The 24158-nt window shown below is 39.6% G+C and overlaps 2 protein-coding genes across 3 annotated transcripts in view; one reads left to right on the top strand and one right to left on the bottom strand.

Moving 5' to 3' along the window:
• Nucleotides 1-8360, top strand: part of WDR19 (WD repeat domain 19) — a 137722-nt gene extending 129362 nt beyond the window's left edge. Inside the window, exon 37 of one of the 2 annotated variants that reach the window (XM_054029211.1) lies at nt 6332-8360. The gene's annotated coding sequence lies outside the window, so the exon portion shown is untranslated. Of the gene's footprint in view, nt 1-3885; nt 3975-6331 lie in introns of those variants that run through there. The other variant, XM_054029210.1, reaches the window with a different exon arrangement.
• The window catches only part of RFC1 (replication factor C subunit 1), a 78858-nt gene that overhangs the window by 15141 nt on the left and 39559 nt on the right, over nt 1-24158 (bottom strand). Inside the window, exons 5-11 of the mRNA XM_054029212.1 lie at nt 12163-12395; nt 8389-8463; nt 6302-6379; nt 4149-4236; nt 3754-4031; nt 2297-2404; nt 1376-1555 (exon numbers count right to left, since the gene is read on the bottom strand). Coding sequence (XP_053885187.1) covers nt 1376-1555; nt 2297-2404; nt 3754-4031; nt 4149-4236; nt 6302-6379; nt 8389-8463; nt 12163-12395 — 1040 coding nt within the window. The remainder of the gene's footprint in view (nt 1-1375; nt 1556-2296; nt 2405-3753; nt 4032-4148; nt 4237-6301; nt 6380-8388; nt 8464-12162; nt 12396-24158) is intronic.

Consider the following 24158-nt stretch of genomic DNA (forward strand, 5'->3'; position numbering starts at 1 on the left):
TTTTTTTAATTTTAATTTTTCCTAGAAATTAACTTTTGAATATCCATTCCAAGTAGCAATAAGACACTTCAGAGAACAATCTGATGGGGCTGATTAATTTACACCTTCAGATTCATTTCTCATCTGACCACACACCTTCAGTACACATTAATCAGAACTATCCTAGACTCATGTCTTATTGCTCATTGAATGTTTTTAGTACTGATTGTAAAGATATTTAATCATGTCTGAATCCTTTAATATTAATGCTGTGTTGTATGTACATTTGTTTTATGTAATGTAACAGAAGCACCACTGTAATTTAGCACTGCTGTCGACTTTGGGCCTAATTCTGGTCTCACATATAGAAGAGAGTGCACTACATCAGATATACTGTCTGTACATAATGCGGGTATGGCTGAGCCCTCAAAACTACTGTACAAATTGATGCTACTGGTAGAAAAATAAGGAAGTCAGTGTTATCTTTAAGTCATAACTGAGGCACTATCTGAAATTAGTAGTACAAAGAAAATCTATTAATAAACACCATTTTCTCTTTTAGAAAAATTACTTAATATTTCATTCCCCCCCCTTAGAATATGCATTTTTGGGAGAATTGTCTGGTTTTGGAAGGGAGATGTAACGATAGTAAATTTACATATGGGTACAATGTTTTGGAAGGGAGAGGAGTTATTTAAAGTTAAGCATCAATGTTGACACAAGAACAGCTGGATATAAGCTCGCCATCAACAAGTTTAGACTTGAAATTAGACAAAGGTTTCTAACTATCAGAGGAGTGAAGTTCTGAAACTGCCTTCCAAGAGGCAAAAACCTAACAGGCCTCAAGACTGAACTTGATAAGTTTATGGAGGAGATGGTATGATGAGACCGCCTACAATGGCATATAGCTGATCTGCAACTGCTAGGAGCAAATATCCCCAATGGCCAGTGATGGGACACTAGATGGGAAGGGCTCTAAGTTACTACAGAGAATTCTTTCCCAGGTGGTGTCTGGCTGTTGGGTATTGCCAAGATGCTCAGGGTCCAACTGATCACCATATTTGAGGTTGAGAAGAAATTTTCCCCCGGGTCAGATTGACAGAGACCCGCGGGTTTTCATCTTCCTCTGGGGCATGAGGCACAGGTCACTTGCAGGTTTAAGCTATTGTAAATGATGAATTCTTTGTAACTTGAAGTCTTTAGATCATGATTTGAGGACTTCAGTAACTCAGCTAGAAGTTATATGTTTATTAAAAGGAGTTGATGGACGAGGTTCTGTGGCCTGCAATGTGCAGGAGGTCAGACTAGATGATCCTGATGGTCCCTTCTGACTTTAAAGTCTATGAGTGAATTAATGTGTGTATTTCATTCTTGGATCATGCATAGCAGCACTTACCTTCTCACATTTAGACTGGCCACAGTCACGTCCCATAATGAGATAGTTTGTCTTCTTGCTCACATTACCAGTCACTTTTCCTCCATAACGCTCAATTAAAGACTTGGCCTCATCTCGTTCAATAGACTCCAGGACTCCTGTAATTACGAACGTCAGACCCTCCAAGCAGTTTTCACCTCCCTAAGAATCAAATGTTACAGTAAGCAGTATCACTTGATGCACTTACAACAAAATGTCTCCCCATTACAAAAATGATTTCTTCAATACCTTGGTTTGTCAAATACTGTTTTGTTAGCTGAGACTGTAAGCAGCCATAAACAATCAAATGGATAGTCAGAGTCAGAACTGCTTGGCACTTTTAGCTAAAATTGAGTGGGTAAATTCTATTGCTATAGGCATCAACATCCTGTGCCTCAAGCACTGCGAACCACTGGCAGTCATTTTCTTCTAACAGCAGGGCAATCGTTTTCCACTATAAACATCAAAAATCAATATATAAATCAAATATTATACGAAGGGTTTCTAGTCTCTGACATTAAGGTTTCTTAATTTGTGCAGTTTATTTTTACATAAAAAAGGTATTGCGTTTATTTTGTAGGGACTTTAAAAAAAAATTAAAAAATCAGTCTGTTTTTCTTGGATCAAAACAATTGGCTCGCTCCAAAATCCTGCAGTCCTGGAAATGAGCTCAGCATGAGAAAATTGTAGAACCCAACAAGCCATTTTCACAAGTATTTTTCAACACCACAAAAATTGCAGTTTTTTAGATTAGAAGTGCATATTTTATAGATTAGAAATCTATTCTCAAAATATTTCTTAATTAGGTCTTGTCTAGGTAATTTATATCTGGAGGCCCTTGATATACATCAATATTACACACACAAAATGCTGTAATTCTTCTACTGCCAAACTGGGACTTACTTGTGGTATCTCTTTGGAACCTAGTGCTTTTGGACCCTCTCGATTAAGGAAGCTTCGATATGCCTGGTAGTTGACTCGTTTCTTTTCAGAGTCCTCAGGACTGATAGACTTTGAAAGAAGAAATTTACTATAAGCAAGGAAACAATCAAACTCAGGCTCTACTTTCTTTAAAGTTTCCAAATAGCTTTTTGCACTTTAAAGGAGAAGCAAACCCTAGCGCTTATTTTTAAATGCTGACATGTAACTAGCAGCAACACTGCTCTTTACAAAAGGAAAATTACTCTACAGTACTGCAGCACACCTCTTTAAATGTGTGAAAAGTAATTCACTGTTTACGTTAGAGCTTGTCCAGACATGGAGTTATTAGGGAATAACTATCCACTTAAAACTCATACCCTATCTTAATCCAGAATAATTTTCATGTGTAGACATGCCCTAAATTGATACACGTGACCAACAAATTTTGCTATGCTTCAGATGCGTCACCCTTTTATTCATAAAAAAAATAAGAAGTTAAAAAAGGCCTATTAGAGAATCCAGGCCTTTCTCCTCATAAATGCAATATTGTCTATTTCTCTGCAGAAACACAGGGGATGATTTTGGTTAAGCGTGTAAAACTTTAGAGAGAGTATTTGCCATTTTCAGCTGCTAGGGGTAGGGAGGTGGGAAATGCTCTTCAGAATCATTTCTCAAATCAACATTTAACTATTGGTAATTTAAGATTAGCAGATGCTTCTGACATTTCAGTGTCTAGGATTAAAAACAAGAAAGGTGGGAATTGTTGAAAAGCTGACTATGCTGTGCTTAAGTCTGCATTTCTTATATATTTATTAACATGTAATCTAAATGAACTTCTTCCTGTGTCACCTAGTGCATCCTGTCATCGAGAATGCAGCAAGAACAATCTTCATATCTGTATCATGTATAGCACCAAGCACATCATAAATAATAAAGTCTAGGTGTCTAGGAGATAAAGAAATTAACATTAGTTGTTTTCTGTTAACAATATATTTCCATACAAAAGATTCAAAAGCCATCCACTTCTGGGATCTCTTTGGGAACAAAGAAGAAAGCCCTCACACACTACCAACTCCCCCTTGTCCCCAATTTTCGCACTATGTAGCTATTCAGATAATTGCTTTCTTCCCACAGAACTTTTTAATGTGATCTTTCTGTGTATGTATGCCCTTTAAGAAGTGCTTGTTAATTAGATCGGTTAATTCCTAGCCTCATTTTATCACTATTCCTCCAGCTAATTTTCTTGCCTTTGACACGCTTATTAAAACCTCACTAGAAATTTGACTTCCTGAAATTAGAAGTTCTCCAGGAGATTCAAAGGCAAACATATTGCCCAGCAACAATAGTTAGATGAGGAGGACGGTAAAAAGAAAAAACAAACCCTTCATATCCTTGTGTCAGCACCAAGCCCTAATGAACTCCTCATGAAAGGTCCCTACCTCAGGCTTTTGGGGAGAAACTTTCTGTTTCTTTGGCGTTCTCGTCTCTTGCTTTCCTGAAATGATTTTTTCTTTTGTCACTGCACTGAGTGTCTCTCTCTCCTTTTTACTGCTGTCTTCTTTTTGTTTCAGAGCCACCAGCTTAGAGCTAGGTTTCAAAGGCAAAGTCTTATTCTCTGACTCCACGGCTTTACCAACAGACGTTTCTGGATGCTGACAAGATGGTCTTGTACTTTCAGATTTAGTTTGTTCCTTCGCACTACAATTTCTTGTGTCATCTGTTGAGTTTGACGTTTTCCCCGGAAAAAGAGAGGGGAAAAAAATGTGTGTTAACAGGAGAACCTCTTCATATTATAGATTAGTGAGTGCTAAGGTTTTCTGTATGCTAGCGTTACCTTTTTGAGACTGTTTATGTTTTTCTGCTGTGTTTGAACTGGTCTTGGTAGTCAAAATGGTTAGCTTCTCTTCTGGATCTTTTCGAGCCTAAACAAACATGAACAAAATACCAGGGTAAGAAATTTACATACTCTAACCAGTAGTTAAATGAGACTTCTGCAGGTTCAAAACATCTCTCTCAATTTCTGAAAGCTGTGTTTGGGGTCTGAATGGCACTGCTTAAAAGGTTAACCCCGCCACTGGTTAGAACAGGATTTATTACATACGCTTTCAGAAAGGATATCTAAGCAGATGAGCTTTTTAGGGTCAAATTCTGCCCTCATGCATGCACCCAACTCCCCCTTATGCCAATAGGGGACATATACCGAGAACCTATGATGGCAAAATTTGGCCCTCATCAGTTCATTTGGGAAGCTTAGGAAAAATAGGACGTTGTGCTTTCATTTATTAACTTAAAAGATGATTACTGCTAACTAGTTTAAAGGCAATAATCCCATGTACTCTAAAGCATGGGTAGGTGTCCTCTTTCTGATTTACATCTGGCCTATTTTCAGTTTGAATGTGTAATTTGTTTCAAAATAAATAAGATTTGCAGATTTTATAATCCTATTTTTGTGTATGTTTTAACACTGGTGGACAATGCCAGATATTCATTTACCAGGTATAATAAAGCAGAGGGCCCTCACCTTTAGGGGTGAGAGACAATTTCATTTTCTATGTCCAATTAATCCTTGGCTTCTCTGTTGAGATTGCCAACACTCATGCTAGTCAGTAACAAATAAGGTGGTGGTTTTGTGATGTGGACCCTCACTTTAGATCAGCAATTCAATTTCACCTCAAGTACTAAAACGCCAAACTGCCTTCCAATCTGGGCTGAATTTAAAGTGGGGACCTACATGTGACAGGAAACTGGTAATAAGATACACAGAACCTAAACCATTCAGTCCTCTGTTGTAAGATTCCATTTCTATATTGATAAGATTTTGTTACATTATTGCCTATAGACCACGTTATTCAAAGCATCAATATAACTTCAGATTAATTAAAAAAAAAATTCCACATGAACCACTTCGGTCTTCATTATTTTAATCTTAAATTTTAACTTTCTCCTGCATCACATTTTAGTGTGAATCTCAATCAACTACAAAACTGCAACTTCACAAAATCAGTTTCAAAACTAAGGCCAGGTCTACGTCACTTGGGGCTGTGAAAAATCCACAGCCCTGAGCAAAGTAGTTGAGCTGATCTAACCCCCTGTAGGCAGCACTAGGTCAATGGAAGAATTCCTTCTTTGACCTAGCTACTGCCCCAAGGAGAGACAAATTTACCATAATGACGAGAGAATTGCTCCTGTCACTGTAGTGAGGGTCTGCACTGAAATGCTACAGCAGCGCAGATGTAGCTATGCCATTGCAGTGGTTTAAGTGTAGACACAGCCTAAATTTTGATATCCTCTTAACAGTAAAACTATACCAAAGGGATCCCCCACAACTACAAATATAAAAGAAGACAACTCAATGATGAGTTACACTGGATAGATTTCTAATCCTGAAGAGATACAGAGGGCAATAATGAAATGCTAGTTGTCCAATTTTCTTTTCCAGTAAAGTACTATTTATTAAAATCATATTTTGTCAGACAATACAAAGTGAGATCATATGATTATCACCTGATTTACTCTTTAATCTTGGGATAAATCTCAGCGTTAGCATGCTAGACAGCAATGTGAAAAGCTACAATTGTGACATAAGTCAACAACTCTATCAGTGAAGGGGCTAGTAAGGAGACTTGTTCTGATGCACTCTCTAGCCGCCAACAGAGCACAGTAACAGTTTCAAAGGAAGCAGACAACCCACTCAACCACAAGAATAAAAAGCAACACATCTGCTGATACTAAGAGAGGACGGTGCTTATTGAGCGGGAGAAGAACAAGCCAAGAGAAAGGAAAAATGGGCATGACCTTTTCAATCCCACAACCTAATGTTTCTTTCAAGAATGCCTCCCCATGGATCTCCGTAAAATACATACATGGTCAAAAGATGTAGTGGGTTTTTTTTAAAACAAAAAAATACAATGCAATCCAGAGTCACCAACATTTTAGTTTTAAAAATATTATTTTCATTTTTAAAACAAAGCTTATAAAATAATTAACCTTTTTTTTCTTTGGTGTTTCATCCAACAGGGCCAGAGTTCTGGCAAATTCTTCATCCTCATGCAGCTGTCTCTCTAGCTGTGAAGAAAAAAAGAATATCCAGGTTTTGTCAACAGAATTAAACTAAAGATGGGTTGTATAAAATGCCACTGCCTGTTGTTCAAGATCAAAAGTTCACTGACCACATGGACTATGACAATATGCAGTTTTAATCAAATACCCCACCAAGAGGGAATCCTGCTGCATTGGATTTCCACAAAATGCTACAAAATTACTTGTTTTCCCCAAGTGCAGCGACAGTATTCAACTCAGTGAAAGGATATTTGAAATGCAACAAACCCCACTATACAAAGAGACGAGCTACCTAGATATAGAGGAATAGAATTGTCCAATCCCATTAACAACAAAACTTGCTGTCTCTTCGAATACTTTTATTATGGAACAACCTTGTTAATGCATTACACAACTAAAATCTGAAAGGAAGTCAGGATCTCACTACTCACAACCTGTTACTGGGGAGCTCCCTGCTGATTTCAGAGATCCTCTTTCAGAATTGGTGTCAGAAACAAAGCCTGTTCTGTATTAGCACATCCCCACAATGAAATGGTCATCTTAACGCCAGTTTTCTTATTTCAAGAGAGCAGATTTTTACAAATATAGCCCGACCCTTGCCTGGCTCTTGCTTTCAATGCATTTTAGCAACTGTCTGACATATTAGACAGATGCAAGTCCAGCTGAAAAATATAAATAGCAATTTCAACAAAATGGATTTCCTCCAGTAAAAAAAAAAAAAGTCCAGGTCCACACATTTCCTCAGATTCCATTTGCAATTACTTATTATCTTGTGCCAAATCAAAACAAAACCTAGTTAGGAACAAATGAAGAAAAACCTAATGCAACATCTACAACAGTGACAGGCATCCTCGTTACCATATTATCATTTAATATTGTGCCTTAGGGCAAAAATTTGTTCTTCCTGACTAAGGTGTTTATTGATAATGGCTGTATTCCACATTACAAATCAAATCCTTTTACAACAGCAAGTAAACTGTCCTAATGCAAGATCAAACATGCCCTTCCTGCCTGATTCAAATAGATGACTTCATAAGTCCAAGTATACCACAGGGACTATTTTCTACGTAACTATAACACCGGTAGTACTCTGAAGCTGATGAATGGCATCTATCTTCCCTGCTTCCAGCAGAAAGAAGAAAAAAAAAAAGAGACAACAGTATCATCAATGTAAATAAGACATTTAAGGCAAAGATACACAAATTGTATCAGCTGAGCATCTCTGTCTTGTGTAAGGGAGTGGTGGTGCTAGAAGTATTAGGAATTTAAAGAAAATGTGCGTGGTTTTTCCTAAAACAGACTATTTATTTCATATCAAAAGTTAACCCTATTAGAATATTAGTTTCTGGCAAGGTCAAAGAGGATATATTCTTTTTAAATGTATCTAAATTATAAACATTTACTTCACATGATGCTTATGTATTACACATTTCCAGCCAATCTTCCCTTCAAAGAAGAAAACACACACACATTTTGACAGGTATGCGTTCCCCCAATATAAACAGATTCATCTGGCGTTTATAAAGTTAAATACAGTACCCAGGTGTAATAATGCTATAGATTTCCAGGAGCGCATGGAGATCAAGAGATCAAATGAAATGGTCATGGTGGCAGTGATCTCTTTTGAGATGGAGTATGCATTAGAGAGAGAGAGAGAGAGAGAGATAAGGGAGTGGGAATGAAGATCAGATTTGAAAGGGAGGGGTGAATAGCAACAGATAAAGGGTGTGGGGGAGGGATGTAGGGAGGCAGAGATTAGGGTAGATATGGCTACATTCACAATACTAAAATAATATGCACAAAATAACCTCGCATATATGAACTTTATTATTGAAATATATTTTTTAAGACTACATAAAATCGGTTTTCCCTTTCCAAGCCACTACAGCAGCAAATTCACGGAATTGCTCAACACAAAACACAACCCAGCTATTTTGTTGTCAAGCAAAGGCTTTTAAAGAGGATTCATCAATTTGGGGGGCAGAGAGCCAGGACAATGTATTTACAAAGTTTACCTCTGAATCTTCCTCTAACTGCAGTTGCTTAGCAATGGTCTCATCTTCTAGCAATGAATCTCTGCTTTGTGAAGGCTGCATTTCAAAGAAAGGAAAACAAAAATCAATAGTTCAAGTTGTTGCCATGATCTATAAAGGTACCATGAGATACAGTTGTATTAATCATGAAGAGTATATTTCTCTAGAATAATCTTGTTACATACCAAGACAACAGTGGCTAAAAGGACTGGGAATGAGCATTTTACTCATACCTCACTAATCTGAATCCATCCCAGGTTAACAGCTACCATTCAGAATACCAAATGAAATTAAGTGGCCTCACTTATTTCCAAGCTGATATCAGTTCACATCACCTGGCTTTAATAGGCATCCTTGTTCTCAGGTTCAGAAGAGAAGTCATTGATTAGGTTGTATGTGGAATATGAAGTACCCCCTCCCCCCTTTCCCTCTGGCTCAAACATAATGGCAGGGCAATGCAGGGAAGTCCATGCTGCTGCCTATGCACCCTGTATACATTCTGTTGATAAACAGAACTTTACACGCCATTTCTCTCAGGCTGGCACCTTTCACAAGCATTGCAAATTTTCAATTTTAAGTCAAACAATTTTTTGGAAATTCAAGCTGATAAAATTCTCTAATGTTCTTGGCTTTTTATCGAGCATTTCAGACAGTTTACTGATAGTACAATAAACCTTTCCACATAGGACTGGAATTGCGAGAAATCTCTTATTAGTAGGGCTGTCAAGCGATAACAAAAATTAATCGCGATTAATCGCATTGTTAAACAATAATGGAATACCATTTATTTAAATATTTTTGATAGTTTCTACATTTTCAAATATATTGATTTCAATTACAACACAGAATACAAAGTGTATAGTGCTCACTTCATATTTATTTTTTATTACAAATATTTGCACTGTAAAAAAACCAAAAGATAGTATTTTTCAATTCACCTCATACAAGTACTGTAGTGCAATCTCTTTATCATGGAAGTTGAACTTACAAATGTAGAATTATGACCAAAAAAATAACTGCATTGAAAAATAAAAATGTAAAACTTCAGAGCCTACAAGTCCACTCAGTCCTACTTCACCCAATCATTCAGACAAACAAACATGGTTACAATTTGCAGGAGATAATGCTGCCCACTTCTTATTTACAATGTCACCTGAAAGTGAGAACAGGCATTTGCATGGCACTGTTGTAGCCGGCATCGCAAGATATTTACGTGCCAGATGCACTAAAGATTCATATGTCCCCTCATCTTCAACCACCATTCCATAGGACATGCATCCATGCTGATGATGGGTTCTGCTCGATAACGATCCAAAGCAAAGCGGACCGATGCATGTTCATTTTCATCATCTGAGTCAGATGCCACCAGCAGAAGGCTGATTTTCTTTTTTTGGTGGTTCGGGTTCTGTAGTTTCCGCATCTGAATGTTGCTCTTTTAAGATTTCTGAAAGCACGCTCCACACCTCGACCCTCTCAGATTTTGGAAGGCACTTCTGATTCTTAAACCTTGGGTCGAGTGCTGTAGCTATTTTTAGAAATCTCACATTAGTATCTTCTTTGCATTTTGTCAACTCTGCTGTGAAAGATGTTCTTAAAACAAAAGATGTGCTGGGTCATCATCCAAGACTGCTATAACATGAAATATATGGCAGAATTGGAGGTAAAACAGAGCCAAAGACATACAGTCCTCCCCCAAGGAGTTCAATCACAAATTTAATTAATGCATTATTTTTTAATGAGCATCATCAGCATGGAAGCATATCCTCTGGAATGGTGGCCAAAGCATGAAGGGGCATACGAATGTTTAGCATATCTGGCACATAAATACCTTGCAATGCCGGCTACAAAAGTGCCATGCGAATGCCTGTTCTCACTTTCAGGTGACGTAAATAAGAAGCAGGCAGCAGCATCTCCTATAAATGTAAACAAACTTGTTTCTCTTAGCGATTGACTGAAGAAGTAGAACTGAGTGGACTTGTAGGCTCAGAAGTTTTACATTTTATTTTGTTTTTTAGAGCAGTTATGTAACAAACAAAAGCTACATTTGTAAGTTGCACTTTCATGATAAAGAGATTGCACTACACTACTTGTATGAGATGAACTGAAAAATATTTGCACTGTAAAAATGATAAAAGAAAGTATTTGTAATAAAATAATAATATAGTGAGCACTGTACACTTTGTATTCTGTGGTGTAATAGAAATCAATATATTTGAAAATGTAGAAAAACATCCAAAAATATTTAATAAATTTCAATTGGTATTCTATTGTTTAACAGTGCAACTAATCGCGATGAATTTTTAAAATCGCAATTAATTTAATTGAGTTAATCGCGTGAGTTAACTGCGATTAATTAACTGATAGTTATCTAACGTTATAACACCATTTGTAAGATTAGTGGCTCTTCTACAGTTCTTCAGAGTGTTGGACAGGAGCAGAGGCTAGCAAACTGCTGATCTCCATTTTGCTAGTGTTATTCTAAAGTAAGTATACTTACAACTTGAATTTCTTCTATTGTTTAATTAAAGCTGTGTTTTCTTAGGGCTTGGCTACACTTGCGAATTAGAGCGCATTAAAGCAGCCCTGAGCACCCTAGCTGACTACCCATCCACACTGGCAAAGCACGTAGAGCGCTCTGACTCCAGGGCTAGAGCGCTCCTGGTACTCCACCTCGGCGAGAAGATTAATACTTGGTGCGCATTGGCTGAAATGCCCAGGCATCAGTGTGAACGAGGTGTTGCATTACTGCGCTCTGATCAGCCTCTGGAAACATCCCATAATCAAGTGGCCACTCTTGTCATTGTTTTGGAATCACTGCAGACATGCCAATATGCCCTTTGAAAGCTCCATTTCTGACAGCCGGCATGCTTATCTGCTCCGAGACAAAGCAACCATTACTGTGGAATGCTGTGTGGGATGTGAGAGAGGGGCCGGGGTGGAGGGAGGGAAAATGGGGTCTGTTGTTGTCTGAACTTACAAGACAGCATGTGGACATGCTCTCAGCCCCCCCAAAACCCCTCTCCCCCCCCCCCCCCACATACACACAACACATTCCCTGTCACACTCCACCCCACCCCTCTTATTTGAAAAGCATGTTGCAGCCACTTGCATGCTGCGATAGCTACCACAATGCACTGCTCTCTGTGGCCGTTGCAAGAGCTGCTAATGTGGCCACGCCAGTGCGCTGTCAGCTGTCAGGATGGACAGATTGCAGCACTTTCCTTACTGCACTCTACAAAGGCTGGTTTAACTCAAAGCACTCTACATCTGCAAGTGTAGCCCTGCCCTTAGTATTCTAAAATTTGTTTCCTACAATACGATGGAACACTTCAGAAATTTTATCCCTCCCCATGCACCAAAACTTACGTTTTAATAATCACTAATTTAACAAAATGTTTGCTTATTACTTATGATTAATGAATTGATTTCACAAGTCTACAAATCAAAAAATCTTGCTAAACAAGTCTACTAGATATATTAGGGCACCATTGGGAAGAACAGTTAAAAAACAACTATTTTCATGTCGAATGATCTGTTCAAAGAAAAAAATATAATCCGATAATCATGTTTTTTAGACTTTCTGATACATCTAGATGTGTTAGTCAAAATGCTACTCACTACAGTGGCTTTTAAAGCAAGACATGTCAAGAATAAATGGTTATGTGGCTGCTCTGCATCGCCATTAAGCAGTTCACTAAACCAGCCATTTTGATCTGCTATCATCAAGAAAAAACAAGAAACATGTTGAATACTCACTTCTTTTCTTTTGCTTGCTACCAATTTCTTGTCTGATCGCTGCACACTACTAGTTCCAAAGTAATCGAGTACAGAGGTTGGCGTCAATTTTATTGGCGATAAAGGTTTACTTTTAGCTTGTGGTTTTGCATCCTCCTTTCTTGCTCCTGCTGTTCCTAGACAGCTGCTTGCTGATGTTCCATTCTCCTTGGGTTTCTGGGAAGTCTTCTGATTAATGAAGTCACCTTCATCATCTTAACAGGGAAAAATATTTAATCACTCTGTTACCAATATCCTGAATAAGTTCTTATATAATGTAATTGATGAGAACTATTTGGGGCAAGTTTGTTAATTCTTCACCTTACATCTTTGCAAATGTTACAAAATGTCAAATGTTCATTTAAATAGGGTTACCATTCGTCCAGATTCCCCCGGACATGTCCGGCTTTTTAAGCTAAAAATAGCGTCCAGGGGGGAATTTGTAAATGTCCGGACTTCCCACCCCCCCATGCAGAGCGCGCGCGGCTAACAGGGCAGCCGGCCAGATGGTGCCACTTACATGGGGCTCCGACAGCCAGAGAGAGCACGTCCTCCGCCTCCCCTGCAGCAGAAATCCCTCCCTCCCTCCCTGCATTCAGAGATCACCTCCGGCAGTCTGGAGCTCCTCCCCCACTGCCGCCCAGAGGGCCGGAACGAACGGCTCAGGCCGTTCCTGAGCAAGTTCACAGAGACCTTAGGCGAAGGTCAACAACGAGGGGGCCAGGGGGTCAGAGAAGGGGCAGGGAGGTTCTGGAGGGGGCAGTCAAGAGACGGGAGGGGGGTCGGGAATTCGGGGCGGGGGCTTTCTGGGTGTGGGGGTGTGGATAAGGTTTTGGGCAGTCAGGATACAGGTAGGGGGTAGGGTGCTGGGGGGCAGTTGGGGGGGTCTTAGGAGGGGGCAGTTAGGGGACAAGGAACAGGGAGGCTTAGGTAGGGGGTGGGGTTCTGGAGGGCAGTTAGGAGCAGGGGTCCCAGGAGGGGGCAGTCAGGGGACAGGGAGCGGGGGGGGGGTGTTTGGGAGTTCTGGGGGGGGGGCTGTCAGGTGGCAGGGGTGGGGAGAGGGATCGGAGCAATCAGGGGACAGGGAGCAGAGGGGTTTAGATGGGTTGGGAGTTCGGGGGGGCTGTCAGGGGGTGGAGAATGGTTGGATGGGGCGTGGGAGTCCCAGGGGTCTGTGTGTGGGTGGGGGTGGGGGTGTGGATAAGGGTTGGGGCAGTCAGGGGACAGGTAGGGGGGTAGAGTCCTAGGTGGCCAGTTAGGATGGGGGGAGGGTCTCAGGAGGGGGCAATCAGGGGACAAGAGGCAGGGAGGCTTAGGTAGGGGGTGGAGTCCTGGGGGGCAGTTAGGGGCAGGGGTCCCAGGAGGGGGCAGTCAGGGGACAAGGAGCGGGGGGAGGGTTGGGGGTCCTGGGGGGGGGGGAGTAGGAGGGATAGGGGCAGGGCTAGGGCAGGATGGGGCGGGGCTAGGGCGGGGCTCCTCCCGTCCTCTTTTTTGCTTGCTGAAATATGGTAACCCTAATTTAAAAAAAGCTCAAAGCAACACTTCCATAATTAAATGTAGGGTATTTTTACATACAGGTCTGTTGCATCTTAGGCGCATTTAACATGCGCAATTTCAGCTTTACACGGTCGGCAAAAACAAAAACGAGAGAAAAATAATTTTAAATAAGGTTTCTGTGGTGCGGGCGATTCCGCCCGCCATTACACTCAATGTAATTTTGACTATACACAATTTTCACTTTAGGCGCTGACTGCAGAATGTAACCCCAGCGTAAGATGAGACAGACCTGTATAAATTATTTACTACTACTTTGTACTCACACAGACCCTGTCTCCAAAGAACTTTATAAAAAGTTATGCATCCCCATTTTACAGATGGGAAACTGAAGCACAGAGACTTGGCAACAGAATCAAGGTCTCCTGACTCTCAGACCTCTTCCCTAGAAGAGCTACATCATACTTTTAAAACAGCATGATATTAAGATAAAGGTCTTTTGTAGCATAACTCTTTAGGTAAAATTATATATTTTTACACACACACACACACACACACACACACACACCCCATAGCATTATATTTATTGATCTACTTTCCATTTCAGTACTTAACATGGCCCTCAGCACTTGAGTACCCAAGGATCGCTTTCTACTGTCTACTTACTGCCCTTTCAAATTACCTGACATTATTTTAGGACTTTCAGAGGTTGGTGCTACTGGCAAGGGAACAAGAGATGGAGTGGGGTGTTTATTTCCTGGAAATCTGCAAGGCAACTACTTGAATCATAAGATTTTTTTTTGTATTTTTTTATTTGTTGTGCCCATAACAGAGTAACTAGCAACTAGTGCATGTGTTAGCAGCAGCGGCAGCATTCATTAACCCTTTTTATCAAAAGGGCCCTAAATGCTTTACAGACTATATTATTTCTCCCTCCACTGCAAATGTAGCAATCTCTGACATAGAACAGCAGCCATTTAACAGTTCAGCCCACAAAGTAAACCCTTTTCAACTGAAATTGAGAGAAATTTGGCAAAAGTATGGAATAGCCCACAGACCACAAAAATGAAGAGAGGATTTGGTCTTCCCTTCCCTTTAAGGGCTCTTTTTATAAAAATGATTAGAACAGTTTTGTCCTTACAGTTCTGTTAAATCATTTGCAATATCAGTTCACAGGAAACCATTGCTACTAGCTGTTTTCATCAATAGATCAAAGTTTCCTAATAGGCAGCTATTCGAAGAATCCACACAGTGATTATTAGGATTCCTGAATCTGAGGCGGTCTGGGAACACAATTCATAGAAGAGATGTAAGAGACTTACAGCACTGAGTTACCCAACTCTCTTGTCAGTATAAGACCATCCCCACACTATGTCTTCTATTGATGTGCTCATTCTGAGCCTGATCCAAAGCCCACTATGGTCAATGAAAAGACTCCCAAAGGACTTCAATGGGTTTTTAAATAAAGAGGAGACACTGCCACAAGGGTTATACAACTAAAAGAAATCAAACAACACAGACATACTATGCCAAGTGTCCAGATGAAGATGCAAGTTCAAAAATGGTATGGTCTGATTTATTTGTTTTAACAAGATTTGTTTCTATGGTGAATTGTTGCTAGAAGACTTTCTAAATGGAGAGATTTGAATTAAAAGACAAAGTGAGTATTCGGTGCCAGAGGAAATGGCAGGTGGTATAAAGGACAGCATGCAAAGGCCAAAAAATAAGAGAAAGGAAGATATGACTGGAGCAGTTGAGCAGGAGGCTTGAGTAGAGTGAAGGAGTAAAAAGAAAAGTGAAAAGATCTCATAAAAGCAGAACTGTCCAGACTTGAAGTCTCCTTTGTGTACCTGAAGGCTGATTTTACATTTCTCAAGGATGATGTTTCTACCGCTTTCCTTGGGATACTGTACTACAAAAGGAAATTGTCCTAATATTCAGCGTAATACTCAGCCTTAGTTGTCCTTTCCTTAGTTTTATTTAGAGCTGAAACAATGAAAAAAATGTGCTCACAGAAATTTTAGCACAAAAATGTTTCTGTTTTCCAACCACTCTGATTGTATCTCCTTCTTTCTAGTTATATACGTCTCATCTCTTTAAGTAACTTTCCTAAAGGTACACTATCCCACATAATTGTCAGCGGTAAGTGGATATGTGCTTGTTAGGGCTACACAGTTTTCTGTCCTCCTTATCACTTATGGGTTGATTTTCTGTATCCACGTATTCTGTTTCTTTTTTCGGTTTAGCGTTTCTGCCTCTCCCCTCCTACCACCCAATAGAGGGTGATAGTAACATTCGTGACTTTACCTGAAAGGTTTCTGCTATTGAACATTGTTATTATGTGGTATACAAAGAACAGCTCAAATGGGCAGGCTGATTATTATCCAGGGCTATATGCTATGCTTGTGAGGGAAGGAACTAGGTTATCACAGCTACATAAAAAAAAAAAAAAAAATCATTACAGAATGCCTGAAGACAAGATTTGTCCACCAGTCGAACAATTCTAGATCTGATTTGGCCCACAGAGTAATTGATCAAAGAAAGAAATCAAACCTGGGTTTCTGACACAAAGGCACAGAGTCCTGCCACTAGACCAAGAGGTTTACTTTTTTCAACACAACAATACATTTTCTTTAGGCAACAATACATCTCCTACAGCCATTAAGCTCAATTTAACTAAGTATAATATATCCGGGAGATTTGGCTACAGGATGCTTTAGGCTCCTAATTTGCCCTAGTTTAATATCTTAATAGTAGACTGCTTGTTCTACTAACTTAATTTCAGAATTATTTTCACTTCTTACAATTTTTCAATTGAACAAGAAAATGCATTTCCGAGGTAAAACGTGCATCTTACTAAAATTAACAGTTAATGGAGATATAACTACATTAATTTGTCTCTGGTAAAAAACACAGATCGCCTTCTACTTTTATTTTTCTTAACCCTAAAGCTGCCAGTATAATAGAACAGGGTCCTTACTCTTCTCTACTGATATCACAGTCTGCATACTAGTAAACAAGATGACTTAATTATTGCAACTTTTTTTTAAGACTGAAAATATAAGCACAGGATATTGCTTTTTGTTGGGTAGAGCAATGTAAAAGGATAAATATGATGAAGTTTAATTAAAAAGGATGTTGATTATTTGGAGTCATGTTTATAGTGTGAGCACTTTAAGTATGGGTGGTAATTAAAGCAGGGCACTAATTATGCCCTTGCTAGGAAAGGCAGTATTAGATTTACTAAGTGCAAACTGTGTGCACTGAAAACAAACAGCAGATTTATAGGCTGCTGAGTGCTTATGACCTCAGAACATATTCATCTGAAAATGTAAATGCGGGGGAGCCTAACAAAAACATGAAAGTAACTGTCCGGCAGCAAATAAATCACTATTTCTAATCCAGTTTGCTTCAAAAAGAGAATTTTCAGTGGCATGATGATTTATCAAAAACAGATTCAGAAATAGGAATTTACCTAAGTTATTTTCAAATAACTAAGCCCCAGTACGTTTGAACTTTGAGGATGTGCTGACCACTCCAGGGAAGGCTTGACATATCTTCCTCACAACTAACCCGCACAGACCTGCCTTAATTTCTTAACTGTTCTTCTGAAGATGCACAGAGGTTGTGTTTTTTTTTTTATTAAATTAGGTTATGCCTTTTTATTTATATTTCTTTATGATGTGTAATGAGGACTTGATTTTTTTTTTTTCCTGCTCGTTGTTTTACCTTAGAAATTTCAGGACTGCCCTATTTTATTGTAGAACTATTTAGAGACATCAGATATATAATGAAAGGTTTTGGGGGGGGGGAGGGATAGCTGAGTGGTTTGAACATTGGCCTACTAAACCCAGGGTTGTGAGTTCAATCCTTGAGGGGGCCACTTGGGGATCTGGGGCAAAAAATCAGTACTTAGTCCTGCTAGTGAAAGCAGGGGGCTGGACTCAATGACCTTTCAGGGTCCCTTCCAGTTCTAGGAGATACACTGCACTGGAAATTAACATATACAGACTTAATAATAATAATTATTGATATTGTGGTAGTAACTACAAGCCACAGTCATGGCCAAGCGGACTCCATTGTGCTAGGCACTGTACAAACAAGATAAAAGCATCCCTGTCCCACAGAGGTTACAATTGTAAGTAATTCAAATCTCGCACTCCCTTTCTAATTTTCCATTTAGAGTGTAAACTATTTGACGCAGGGACTTTATTATATATTTGTACAGTATTTGGCTCTGATCTCAGCTGGGGTCTCCATGTATTATCATAATGCAAATGTAAGTTTAATGTGGTAGAACTACTTTAAAACAGACAGGCATACTGCAGCATGAAAAACTTTGAAACAGGTCAAAACTAACAGCAGCATAAATTCTTTTGTTATTAAGATTATATTATGTGTACATAATTATAGTGCGTTTTGGACAGATCAAAGCTAAGTTTTAATACTGCCTCTTAACGTTAATCACCACAAGATTATTTATTTCCAACAGTAGCACTTAGAAGCTGTTATGCACCAGAGTCCTATTGTGCTAGGCATTGTACAAACACAAAAAGTCCCCGTTCCCAATGAATTTACAATTTAGATAAGGTACTATGGTCCTCCATGTGGTTTATCCTTATGTCTTATTCTCCAGACTGTGGGTATGTCTACACTATGAGATTAGGTCAATCTTATAGAAGTCGATTTTATACAGTCGATTGCGTATGTCCACACTAAGCACAGTAAGTCAGCGGAGCGTGTCCTCACTACCATGGCTAGCATCGACTTACGGAGCAGTGCACTGTGGGTACCTTTGTTGCCAAGAAGGCTAACGGCATTTTGGGCTGTATAAGTAGGGGCATTGCCAGCAGATCAAGGGAAGTGATCATTCCCCTCTATTCGACATTGGTGAGGCCTCATCTGGAGTACTGTGTCCACTTTGGGGCCCCACACTACAAGGAGGATGTGGAAAAATTGGAAAGAGTCCAGCGGAGGGCAACAAAAATGATTAGGGGGCTGGAGCACATGACTTATGAGGAGAAGCTGAGGGAACTGGGATTCTTTAGTCTGCAGAAGAGAAGATTGAGTGGGGGATTTGATAGCTGCTTTCAACTACCTGAAAGGGGGTTCCAAAGAGGATGGATCTAGACTGTTCTCAGTGGTACCAGATAAGAGAACAAGGAGTAATGGTCTCAAGTTGCAGTGAGGGAGGTTTAGGTTGGATATTAGGAAAAACTTTTTCACTAGGAGGGTGGGTTACCTAGGGAAGTGGTGGAATCTCCTTCCTTAGAGGTTTTTAAGGTCAGGCTTGACAAAGCCCTGGCTGGGATGATTTAGTTGGGAATTGATCCTGCTTGAGCAAGGGGTTGGACTAGATGACCTCCTGAGGTCCCTTCCAACCCTGATATTCTATATTTTATGGTAGCTATCCCACAGTTCCCACTGCCCATTGGAATTCTGGGTTAAGCTCCCAATGCCTGGTGGGGCAAAAACATTGTCACAGGTAGTTTTGGATACGTCATCAGTCGTCCCTCCCTCCGTGAAAGCAACTGCAGACAATTGTTGCTCGCCTTTTTTCCTGGGTTACCCGTGCAGACGCCATACCCTGGCAAGCATGGAGCCAGCTCAGCTCAACGTCACTGTTGCGGGCAAATCTACTGTGGGGGCTGAGTGATCCAAGTTGCCAATGCAATCATTGATGTTCTGTTATCAAAGGTAGTGACTCTGGGAAATGCGTGGGCCCTTTTAGATTTTAGGTGCATCAAATTCCTGTCCTTTATCGCTGGTGAACAAGTCTTGCAGCCGTACACTCCAGTCCAGTCGGCACTGTATCACCCCATAGCACTTCTGTGGTTGACACATGTAACAGCTCCAGGGTTCTTGTTCTTTTGCCTTGGCACCTTGCCCTACCCGGACCTCCAAGCATTCAATAGAGAAGCACCTGCAGCAGCTGGCATTGCTACACAGCAGCAGCTCCTTGCTTTCACAGCAGACGGTGCAGTAGGACTGCTAACCGTCGTCATCCATCCTTCCGCTACAACTCTGCTCTCCTGCTCCCCAGCGACGAGCTCGGGGGATCCGTTCATGAAGCCTGGACAGTAGTAAGGAGCAGTTCAATTATAGGCTGAGCAAGTGCAGAATGACAGTAGAATGTGCCTTTGGACGTTTAAAAGCTCGCTGGTGCTGTTGGTCAGACCTCAGCGCAACCAACATTCCCATTGTTATTGCTGCTTGCTGTGTCCTCCAGTATCTGTGAGAGTACGGGGGGGGGGGGGCGGAGAGACGGGGGATGACGTTTATGGCGGGGTGGGAGGATGAGGCAAATTGCCTGCCGTCCGATTTTGAGCAGCCAGACACCAGGGCCATTAGAAGAGCACAGCAAGGCGCGCTGCGCATCAGAGAGGCTTTGAAAACCAGTTTCATGACTGACTGTGTGTGTGTGTGTGTGTGTGTGTGTGTGTGTGTGTGTGTGTGTGTGTAAACCCGCCCCCTTCGTTGATTTTAATTCCCTGTAAGCCAACCATCCTCCTCCCCCCCCTTCGAAATAAAGTAACTATTGTTTTGAAACCATGCATTCTTTCTTTATTAATTTAAAAAAAAAAAAAAAGATAACAGACAAGGTAGCCCGGACAAGGCCACATTGCTTATTGTAGCCACACTAAAAATCAAACTGTCTGAATGACAGCCTTCTGTTATTTGGGCCATCCTCTGGAGTGGAGTGGCTGGGTGCCCGGAGCCTTCTTCTCCCAGCCCTCCCGCATTCTTGGGCTTCTGGTTGAAGAGGCTATGGAACATGGGGAGGAGGGTAGGTGGTTATACAGTGGATGCAGCGGGGGTCTGTGCTCTTGTTGGCTTTCCTGCAGCTCCAACAGACGCTTCATCATGTCCGTTTGCTCCTCCATTAGCCTCAGCATTGCATCCTGCCTCCACTCTTTGCGCTCACTTAATTCTTTCCTGGCCTCTGCCACTGAATGCCTCCATGCATTAAGCTGTGTCCTATCACTGCAGGAGGACTGCATGAGCTCGGAAATCATGTCATCGCAAGTGAGTTTTTTTCGCCTTCTAATCTGCGATAACCTCAGGGACGGGGATGATAGGGGGAGCATAGAAACATTCTATGCTTTACAATTCTGGGGGGACTGCATGGTCACCTGGGTGCTGAGTTCGCCACGCTGACCAAACAGAAAATGGAATTCAAAAGTTCCCGGGGCTTTTCCTGTGCATCCGAGTTCAAAGTGCTGTCCAGAGCTGTCACAATGGAGCACGCTGCAATAGCTCCCGGAGGCCAATACCGTTGATTTGCAGCTGCACTACCCCAACTTCAACCCAGCAAAGTCGATTTTAGCACTACTCCCCTCACCGGGGAGGAGTACAGAAGTCGATTTTAAGAGCCCTTTAGGTCGACCGAACAGGGTTGGTTGTGTGGACGCATTCACTTTAAATTTGACCTAATCCCGTAGTGTTGACCAGGCCTGTGTGTGGGTTGTTGGTTGGTTTGTATGGGGAGGAGTAATTTTATTTTGCTGCTTTGCCGTAATTATTTTAGAATCAGATTGATCAGTAGTTGATACATCACTTAATAAGATAGGACTATATTTGTTAAATATTTTTGTAGATTTTCAGTGTTCTCCTTTTAAACAAAACTATAAGTAAAAGTTATATTCAAAACCATTGAGGTCTTAAACAGAATAAACTCCAGGCAAACGAACAAACCCTCAATAATTTTTGTATTTGCCTATTAAATTTAAAAACTGATTAACTTTAAAAAATATAATTTAAAAAAATAAAAAAAAAATTATTAAAACCAGATGCCATATTTGACTAAGGAAATGTAATTTTCCCACTATTCACATCATTTAAAAAAAACCTGAAATGGTCCAACAGTAACTCTAGGCTTCAGAAACTGGCCTTTATAGTGCTATAGATTTGTTTTACATTCAGTTTCTCAACATACAATTTGATTCTAAATGCATTACAAACATGCACTTTAAACTAACTCTATTAGAGCTTCTGCCAAAAGTGAAATGTCAAGGCAAAATGTGATAAAAATATAAAAGCTACCAACCTCCAAGCTATTCAAATTTCAATCCTATGTCACCACTTTATTGGAGAAGTTAAACAGATGTGATCAAAGGCCACTCAATGAAGATTGTCTCTTTCTCTATCACATTCTCTCAGGGAGCTAGAAGGTTCGATCTCAGAACCCTTAAAAGTTCCAAAAGAACCAAAGGGGATAATAACGTACGGACTACTTGTACGCTTTTCCAGGATCAGACCCAAAATCTGGAGCAATTACATATGACATTTATACATTTCAGAGGATTGGAACAAAATTGTATAGCCTTTAATACACTTTTTGTTCACCAAATATAATAGTTATAAATTTTTGTTGAAAAAAAGTTTCAAAACCATCAATTCTTTTAAAGTATGCTTTATCTCCAGAAATGCCATACTTAATATAATTTTCTTCAAATTAGATATTCACACTATTGTACAAATGGAAACTTCTGAATTCATGTGTTAATATTATATATACTTTCAAAATCAGCAGTCCATTTACTCTCACAATTAAGAGATTATGATCAGTGACTCTTATTTTATTAACTTGTACCAGAGTCATTTTTAGCCTAAGATAAAATTCCAGGCTGCTACTTACTGTTTCACAGAATTGATTTGAATATGAATCCTTCCCACACTGTCAGATGTCACAAAATGTATATTTTACAAAAATTAATATTGTGCTATTATATTAAATAGACCCCTATCAATGAGTAGAAAATAGCATATATCAAAATTTTAAAATACTTGAAAAACAAACTGCAAATATATAAGTTTATCTATTTCAGATTTTACTAAGTCTTCACTGTATTAAAGCATAATAGGTAAGTATGCATATGTATATTACTTTGAGGTATCAAACTTAATAAAATGTATTTTTTCCTATTACACAAACTGTTCTATTCCTGTGATAATCAAACATGTCTAATCTCAAAGTACAAAGAAGGGCTGTAAGTTATTAATTTAAGAGACAGAATTGTTTCTTTACTTTTACCAGCTGATCCAACACATTCTCATTTATATTTAAATAAAAACAGGATTCCTGGCAGCTGAAGCTTAATACTGATTTCTTTACTTCTGTTCATAACACTTATATTTAATACAAAACAGGATCATAGAATCATATAATATCAGGGTCGGAAGAGACCTCAGGAGGTCATCTAGTCCAACCCCCTGCTCAAAGCAGGACCAACCCCCAACTAAATCATCCAATCATTAATGAGCTGGAGGATGACCTGGATTGCACCCTCAGCAAGTTTGCAGATGACACTAAACTGGGAGGAGTGATAGATACGCTGGAGGGTAGGGATAGGATACAGAAGGACCTAGACAAATTAGAGGATTAGGCCAAAAAAATCTGATGAGGTTCAACAAGGCCAAGTGCAGAGTCCTGCACTTAGGATGGAAGAATCCCATGCACTGCTACAGACAACTCAATCCTGTTCGGATACCAGTTTTAGCCCAGAGCATATTTTACAACATTTAAGAACCACCGACTGCAATATGGGCTTTTAAGGAAAATTGTAATGTAACCTTAGCCATGGCAGCAAACCACAACCTGATTATGCAGTGTTTTACAACTTTAATCACAAAATATGAAAAATGTGCTAAGTAGACAGCACTCAAATAGCTGGAATTAGACTTGACACCATTAGCCAAGTGTCTAAGGCATGTGGCATTTCATATACATTTTTAACTGTTTTATGCAATTATGGGAGACTAATGAGAGATATCTTGCTAAATAGTATCAATATTAATAAATTTGGAGAAGTCTTATAATCAATCATCCAATAGTAAGAAATAGTGAAGAAACTGAATTTTTAGTAAACTGAAATCTTCACTAGAAAACCTTCCTTGAAAAAGGAAACTACACACCTAATAACTAAAATATTATTTTAATTAAAATAAAAAAATTACTTTAAGGGAAACGTAGAGATTTATAAGATGTAAGAACATTAAAAGTGTTTACAACCTGCTTTAAGAATTAGAAGAATTTTTTTAAAAACTTTAAATTAAAAACCCACAAGAAAAATATTTTAGAAATATTCTGTTTAAAATTACATTAATCAAGATGGAGACTTTTTAAAAACTATGACAATCAGCTTGCTGACTGTAAGTAGCACAAATTTCATTTTTAGTATGATAGTTCTTAGTGAAGTAGGCTCAGAATAGCCAACTTAACAGTTTTTTGAAGACTTAAGTTTCAAAACACTTTTCCAGTGTTTTCATAAGTAGGGATTCTTTCCTGGAAAACTGTCAGATAGAATGAGCGAACTGCACATAGTGTTCTTTTAAAATTACGTTTTACCCACCTTACTCAACCCAAGATGAATTGTATGTCAAGATGAGGTTACATTATGAGCATATCAGAGTGCCAGCTCTGCTATAGGTAAGGTTAAACAGAAGGGGTTTCTTAAAGGACAATTTTTAAGAGATCCAAAATC

This window comes from Malaclemys terrapin, chromosome 5 (genome assembly GCF_027887155.1).
Source record: "Malaclemys terrapin pileata isolate rMalTer1 chromosome 5, rMalTer1.hap1, whole genome shotgun sequence".
NCBI classification, from domain to species: domain Eukaryota; kingdom Metazoa; phylum Chordata; order Testudines; family Emydidae; genus Malaclemys; species Malaclemys terrapin.